General features: G+C 36.2%; 1 protein-coding gene across 1 annotated transcript; it reads left to right on the forward strand.

Moving 5' to 3' along the window:
* Positions 541-5,979, forward strand: LOC109822439. The gene is made up of 3 exons (XM_020388633.1): positions 541-895; positions 1,993-2,180; positions 5,292-5,979. Exons 1-3 carry the CDS (start codon positions 814-816, stop codon positions 5,790-5,792), a joined length of 771 nt encoding a protein of 256 aa, XP_020244222.1. The 5' UTR covers positions 541-813; the 3' UTR covers positions 5,793-5,979.

Consider the following 8,304-nt stretch of genomic DNA (forward strand, 5'->3'; position numbering starts at 1 on the left):
TTGAAAAAGAAATTACTTCCAAGCTCGACATAGAAAAAATGATAGAGGGGTTTGATTCACGATATATTTGTAGACCACCTTTATTTTTCGCTCAGGGTAAAAAAAATTTCTGGCTACGCCACTGTGTGCGTGTAAAAGAGAAGAGGCTAGAGCAAAGGATGAACCAAAAGAAGTATAATTATGAGACGTCTTTTATTTCCTGAACACCCGCATTCTACACGTACGTCCCTTCCAAAACCCTCCGAAACCATCCTTGGTATAATACACCGCGGAACTGACTAACAAAACTATATAAACACGTCCAATCCGCCCCCAAAATTAAAAACCAAATCCCAATTGAACAGCTAAACACAACTCAGACAACAATAATAAAAACCGCAATCGAACAAAAAATGTCTTGGCTGGCAAAATCTTTGGCAAACTCACTAATCGCCGATCAACACTCCACCGACGGCGGAAACGCCGTCTCCTCCACCGCCGCAACCCTAACCGTCAATTCTGGGCGTCGCCTGGCGTTCCTCCGGCTCCTTCTCTCCTCCGCCTCCGATTGCATCCGATCTCCCCCGGCGCTCGGATTCGGCGGTCTCCAACGAGGCTGCGGAATCGCCTAGGATCGCGGGGATCCGAAGCGATTTCTCTGAGATTGGGGGGAAATTCAGGAGTGGGATATCGAGCTTCTCGAGTAATTTGAATCCTTTTGGAGGAGGAGGAGGAGAAGAAGAAGAAGAGGAAGAGGAAGAGGAAGAGGAAGAGGAAAAGGAAGAGGAAGAGGAGGTGGAGGAAGTGAGTGTGGTTGGCGTTACTGAGGAAGTAATGGCGTTTGTGAGGAACATTGGGATGCATCCGGAGACTTGGCTTGATTTCCCTTTGTTCGACGAGTTTGAAGATACCCATGGTTTGCTTTCTTCCTTTCCTCCCATCATTTATTACTAGTGTTTAATTTAAAGAATGCAAAACATCGACCAATTTGGTCTGTTATGTACTTTACCCGCTAACAATTTGGTAGAAAGTGTTTGCTTCAGTTGCCTTTCAAAAAGGTCTTGAACTTCTTGACATTTGCATATATTATAAAACAGAAAGCAGCAAGACAACTTGCATCTTGTAAAGATAGCTTTTATTTATACAATCAATTTCCTTGTGGGCGGTTAATGTGTCAAGGGACATGTTGGGTTGGAGGAAAGTGAGATGAATTTGGTACATAGTGGATTGAACTTCAAATAACTTGAAGCTTGTATTTATGGCTATATTAAGTCAACTATTTTTTTTTCACCTCATAAGCATCCTCCTAATGTTCGTTCATAAGAGATACCCCCTTCGATTGCTGCCAAATTGCATTATGTCAACCTTGTTTGATACTATGGAAATATTGAGATTTTTTTCTTGTGGTAAGTAAATTGTTGTAAATCAAACTATGAGCATGTCAACTTTTAGTAATGATAATGACAAGTGCGGAATCAAAGAAGTTAGTTTAGTCATTTATGGTTTACTTCACTTCAATCTTTGTGCATCATCGTTGACTGAATTTTTACATGGAAAATTTTTAATTTATTATTCCTATTGAGCCAAAAGTCTCATTTTCATCATATAATAGCTTACGCTCGTACAAATCATTTTAACTTTCTTCCATGAGGCGTCTGTATCCATTTCTCAGAAGAGTGTTGGGAAACTTGTGGACAAATGTTGGTGTTCTAGTGTGCTCACTCTCTGTGTCACATAGTCTTTCTTTCCTATAGTCCTCTAAATTCCTTGCATATTTCCTCTTGACGTGGTATTATACTCCATTAAATATTAGTTTGGCATGCTGACTTCATTTGGTGGAATTGCTGGTCAATTTTTCACACGATTTATGATCGCATGCTAACATCTATGTAAGAACATTATATGAATCAAGTTTTTTAACTAGTATATTGAATGGGAGAAAACTGAATGACTTCAGTATGTTCTTCACATCTTCTTCTATTTATATTCTTACAAGTGATGTTCTGCATTCAGATTTTGAAATGTCTGATGCTCAACAGGAGCATGCCTTGGCTGTTGAAAGTCTTGACCGAAGATTAGCAGCTCTAAAGATTGAGCTTTGCCCAAACCATATGACCGAAGGGTGCTTCTGGAAAATCTATTTCATATTGCTGCATTCTAGACTTAATAAACATGATGCTGAACTTTTATTGACACCTCAGGTAAGTTGCGGCTTTCAGCAATTTATTTGTTATCTTCCTGCACAATACAATAGAAACTCTATCTGTTTGTGTAGGAGCATGAGTAAATATACTGCCATGCCTTCTCTTATCATGTACTCTCATGTAGAATACTTGAAATACAGAATTCTGAATAGCTATGGGTTGGTTGCGGAACGGGAGTGTTCCATTTGTGCAGCTTTAGCTTTCCATCACTAAGCACTCACCTTAAAAAAATGGACACTAATAAGGAAGTAAAAAAATAAAAATAAAATAGAAGTATAAAAAAGATCTAAGGTTTTAAATATCGGATATTGGGGAAATATCCGATATTGGGGAAATATCGGATTGCCAAAATTCATATCGGATTGTGGATATTGGGGATATATCAGAGATATGTGGTAAATATCAGAATGTCATAATAGATATTTTCATATGTAGTATAATGCACTAAAATGTAATCTCAACATACTTAAGGAAATCTAAGCATGAAAAATGTAAATAATATATGTCTAGGATCAGTAATCAGCCTTCTAAAGTAAACAAAAGTACAAATCAACGTTGCAACATTTCGTCTGATTTTTTTAGGCCAAAATTTCATTTGATATAATGGTAAAATCATGATATCTCGCTAAAAAATTGCCAAACGCGATATATTGTTCCGCGACAAGCCATATAAAAGGATATATCGGCTAATATATTGGCTGATATATCGGTCATATCGAGGATATATCATCCAAAATACCCAAAATACAGTAAATGATATTTAAAGGCTATGTTGGTTGCAACAAGCCCTGTAAAAGGATATATTGGGGGATACATCGGGCAATGTCGGGGATAATTAAAACAATGAAAACACCATCAATAAAATTGTGGCTCTGATTTAGGTATTGGAATATTAGCTCTATTAGGTTAAGACGAAAGCTAAGTAACATGCAAGATAATTGACTTGATTAGGTCAGTAGTTGGTACCTTGTTTTCGGGATTCAATGTGCTTGATTAAGAGTAACATTTACTGTTGTAGGTATCATCTTTGTGAAATTCTGCATCAGAGCATTCAGGGGAAAGACGGTTAAAAAAAACTTCAGTTGAAACTTGACAAATATTGTTGAAAGCTCACACACAAAATTGTTAAGGAGATGAGTCTGCTTAGAGATGGCAAGAGAAAAAAATGATAAAGAAATACCGAGTGGAAACTTGATGAGCATTAAAAAGTCTTCATGCCCAAGAGGAGCTGTGCTGGTGGTAGCACAGAAGGGATTAAGTGAATACCCCCAAGATGATACCCGCAAGATGAATTGAGATATCCAGACGTCTGATACATAGAGTTTGACCTAGAAAAGAGGAATAAACATATATTTTTGAGAATGCATGTTCCTATCTATTATTCTGACTTGAACATAATTCATTCATAAGGTATATATTTCGTGAACATGAGACATGTTTGGTGATGATTTATTCTTTCTGATGGATAAATGCGTGTAGTCGCTATGTTGACAAGATTGGTCCAAGACGTTTTATAGTAGATTTAATGTGGTTAGCAAATGTGGTTTACAAATTCATTTCATGGAAGTAGATTTCTACTCTAATTTTTGTTTACGATCATGCGTAAATGAACTTAGAAAATCCATATGTGAAAATAATCATTCTTGTTATATGTTTTTTGACCAAGGGGTTTAGTTGTGATTATAATTATTTTCCTCTTTAGTTATATACCACCTCTGAGACTTGAAAAGTATTGGTTTTCTTAAAGTTGCTAACAAAGTATATCATTGAAGGTTGCCCCTAATGCCAAATGCCCATGGGAAACTGGTGGACAATGAGCATTGCCCCTAGAAATAGATACATTATTTTAGAGGAAATGATCCTTGCAAGCAGTGTGTGTATGAAATCCATGTAACCAACTATCTAAGTTTCTAAGAACGTCTTTGTTTTTTAATTGATGTTGTTGCAATGGAACCAATGCCATACCTATCAGTGAACATTGATCTCCTAACTTTGGTGAATATACATTAATGATCTGAATTGTGAATCCATCCTTTGGTGAATATACATTAATGATCAAAATTGTGAATCCATCCTAGGGAAGGGAGTTGGTGTGTAAATAAATGTCAAAATAATGATCATACAAAAATCATTGAATGATTTTATTTTGAGTTGTTTTGAGCTTGTTACAGGAATATCTGTATAGGGGTGTTTGAGATGTGTTTTTCCAGTTTTGATGAGGGCATTACATTATCAGTTGTTGTTAGCAAGAATTTGAGGTGGTATTAGTCTGCATGAAGTCTATACAAAATTGCTTATTTGTTAATGAATGAAAAACCAACCTTTCTTACCCAAAAAAAAGTTCATTAAATATTAAACTTTAATTGTTTACTGTTAAACCCTAATCTACGAGTTAAACAAAGTACCAGTGAAGATAGAATTACACAAGCACTCTCATCTCAAGATGTAAATATTACAACTGCACTACAATAGCGATTTGTTGAAAGAGTTAACCTCTGATCCAGTGAAAGTTTTTAATAACCAGAGATTAAATTGGAGTGTCAGCTATTCATCAGCAACAAGGTTGAGAAGTTGCTGCCAAATATCCAAACAAATCACATGTGCAGAGTTTATTCCAACTACAGTCAATTAAATCCAAACCTGAATTTGAAATTCCAACTTCGTGGTCCATCTTCATTCTTCAATATTATATATTGGCAAACCTAGCCTGATTTGCAGCCTAGGTATGGTATTATGTTGTTTGCTTCAGCTGTTGTCGTTGCTTGGTGGTCTATAGATCTTGTGAATGATATTTCTGTATATGGGCTTTCAGTAGCACAGATTTTGGAGTTTTTGTAATTCATGGAGTTACTGGCTGTATTGTACATACTCATATACTGAGTTTCCTGTAATAAATATAACTTTTTGCTTGTAAGCATGTAGCTCTTCTGTGGAACATCATATAAACAACCCAATACTTTGGGACGTTTAGATTGACAGCAATTTATCTGTATTATTATGTCCACTCATAGATTCTGACGCATAACAAACTTTAACAGCTTGCAAGTTGCGAGTGAGTTATTTTCTCAACAAAAAGCATGAACCTCTTTTTTCCTTCTTTTTTTGCAGATTGCTGAAGCAAGGGCAATGTTGTTCCAAATGCTGCAGGGAAAAACAAAAGCAGATTATGAGCCGTCCAGTCGAAGTCTACCCTATAGAAATATAGATACATCTTCAGTTTCAGCTGGAGAACAGGTTGCATCACCATCTGAGATTAATCCAACTAAACTGTATCCATTAGAGGGTCCAATATCTGAGGATGAGATCATTGGTAAGCCTGTTATTAAAGAAGATCTAGCCACTGAATCCATGCATAAGGATCTAGCATGTAACTTCTCAGAGATCTCCATTCATGACTATGATGACAATGATGATGATGAATGGTTGAATGATGAGTCAGGTGATATCTCGGGTACTACATTTATGCCCTTTGGAAATGAGGAAGATGTATCCTTTAGTGACCTTGAAGATGAGGATGAGCCAAGAGCATCATCTAGTTCAAAAACAGCTACGTATGAGGTAAACACCTCAGCTTCAAGTGCCTTTTCAAGCAACAGATCTGATCGATAATGAACTCTTCTTTGTTATATTTGTGCAATATGATCTGGTATTTATTATAGTCTGAGCAATGTTTTCATTTTTGTGGCATAGATGTTCTGTATCATTCTGTGAATGTATGTTTTTTTTTTTCCTTTTTTTATTTGGTAGGCTATTTAAATTGGACTGAGTAAAATTCTTCGAAAGTATTTATACCTTCTCTATTTCTATATTTGTGTTAGCACGCTCACGGGTTTAGGTTTCCTTTGTGATATTATTATGCTCACTTAACTATAAGATGATGATACCACCGAAGGGTATCACTCATCTTTCGATATAAGCGAGTAGGTTCATATCTCTACAAAAGCTTGGTTCTTTAGAGATAATTAGGTTAGACATTTGTACAGCCTGCTCAAACACTGCACGAAGAGAGAACAATTTTTCCTGACCTAATGGATCCAGAATCGCTGGAAAACCCCAGAAAAGGCTGTCCAGAGATAACCTCAGCCTCGCTTCCTCAAATTCATCCTGTTCGTCGTGCTGCTAATGCTTCTTCATGTAACTGGTTCTGTCGGAACTACTACTGCTAGTAGTATAGAAGTATGCTATAAAAGGTCCTTTATTGAGAATTGTACAAGGGGAAGGAGATCATGACAAATGTCCAATATAGATTTTAAAAGTTAAAAAAAAATTCCTCAAGGACCCAAAATATGGGACCAATAGGGGGGACAAGTGAGGTGTCCCCCTCCTATTGGATAATGAGTTGGCCATCATTAATAATGGCCAACTCATTATCCAATAAAAGGGGGACACCTCACTTGTCTCCTCTGTTGGTCCCATATTTTGGGTCCCTGTAGCAAAGCTCGCACTGACATGATATTTTGACTATCCAATAGCGTAAATTGATAGCATTTATTTGAAATTTGGTAGTGTGATGTGTGATGCAGACTATTTCCTGTATGACTTCCTACAGACGTCCCTCTCAGATTTTTTGTACCCCTTCCAGAGGGGCAAAATAATAATTCCCTCTCCAAATGTTTTCCTCTTGAGTGACGTAGTAGTAGTAGTAATAATAGTAGTAGTAGTAGTAATAATAATAATAATAATAATGAATAATAACTATAGGGAGTATCTTCTATAAAAAAATCACAAAGGTACAATTTGTGTGATATTTGTCACTGTCAACATTAATTAGAGCAATCAATATACGATAATGCAATTAGTAAATATCAATGCAAACCATCAAAATATTAATATAATTAAAATATAAAAAAAAATTCAAGGACCCAAATATGGGACCAATAGGGGGACAAGTGAGGTATCCCTCTTATTGGTCCTATATTTTGGGTCCCCGTAGCAAAGCTCTTAAAATATTGTATCAAAACAATAGCCAACAAAATGTTAGTATAATTAAAATATTGTATCAAAACAATAGCCAACTTTCAAATATGTGGCAAAATAGGTGTTGTATGCTCCTTCGTTCTTGTGTGAGTTTTCATACGGATAGTTTCCAGACCCTCTATGTTTGGAGGAGCATCACATCGGTTTTAGGGTCACTTTCCAATGGTCAGTTTGAATTGGAATAAACAAGTCACTGCCCTTGTGAACCTAATGCATTTCCCCAACCTCCTCAACCTCATTGATGAGGGTTTTGTTGAAGAAAAAGAAGATGGTATCGAATGAGGGGAATCTGAAACAAAACTTTATAATGCAAATAATAATAATCTTAAAGAACTTTAAGGATCAGTTTGGTATTGCTGAAATTTATAATAAGTTACTTATAGAAGCAGCTTATAAAAACAACTAATATGAACTGCTGGAAATAGTTATTTGATAATCAAATATAAAAAACTACTTAAAAAGCAATCAAGGTGTCTAGTTGAACTGTGTGTAGTGATCACTGTTAAAAGATAAAAGATATATATACTATATAAACTAAAAAAATTATAAGCTACTTTTAAAAGCATCAGGTTGCTTCTAAAAGCTCCCCTTTCTGTTGTGTTGACCCCTCCCCCATCTCATTTCTCTCTTGTCTAAACCTCACGATGCTCGACCGTTTATACCCTACACTGCCGCCGACTCCATCTCTGACGGCGACCCGCTGATTCCACTTCCGGCATCCGCCTAGACCCCACTAATTTCACCCTCAGTTTATATAATCTTGAGCTCACTATCCTAACTTGCACAACTGATCTTCATAGTCTTCATCAACAAAACTTGCTTACACGATTTCATATTAATAATCGAAAATTTTGCGGTAATTAAAACTATCCTGTGACGTTTCTCTCAACATGGAGGGATTGAGAAACATCCCTGTGAGAACCCATTCAAGTTTGGGATGTTTAACAGTTGGAGCTTTTCATTAAAAAAAAGTTCAAAAAGAATCATAATACATTAATCTCTGCACATATAAAGATACTATCAAACACAAAGTATTAATTATTAAAAAGTATGTGCAGGGAAAAACTATAGCAAATGTGAAAAGTAGTCAACGAGGATCATAATACACCCTTTCGTCCTTTGACGAATATTTTTTCTCCCTCCC

Source organism: Asparagus officinalis, chromosome 8 (genome assembly GCF_001876935.1).
Source record: "Asparagus officinalis chromosome 8, Aspof.V1, whole genome shotgun sequence".
Lineage (NCBI taxonomy): Eukaryota > Viridiplantae > Streptophyta > Magnoliopsida > Asparagales > Asparagaceae > Asparagus > Asparagus officinalis.

What these genes read in the sequence shown, in the direction of transcription:
- LOC109822439 (XM_020388633.1), top strand. Translation starts at nt 814, where the DNA reads ATGGCGTTTGTGAGGAACATTGGGATGCATCCGGAGACTTGGCTTGAT. An exon ending in CGAGTTTGAAGATACCCATG is followed by an intron (nt 896 to 1,992) that starts GTTTGCTTTCTT and finishes TTCTGCATTCAG; the next exon opens with ATTTTGAAATGTCTGATGCT. An exon ending in AACTTTTATTGACACCTCAG is followed by an intron (nt 2,181 to 5,291) that starts GTAAGTTGCGGC and finishes CTTTTTTTGCAG; the next exon opens with ATTGCTGAAGCAAGGGCAAT.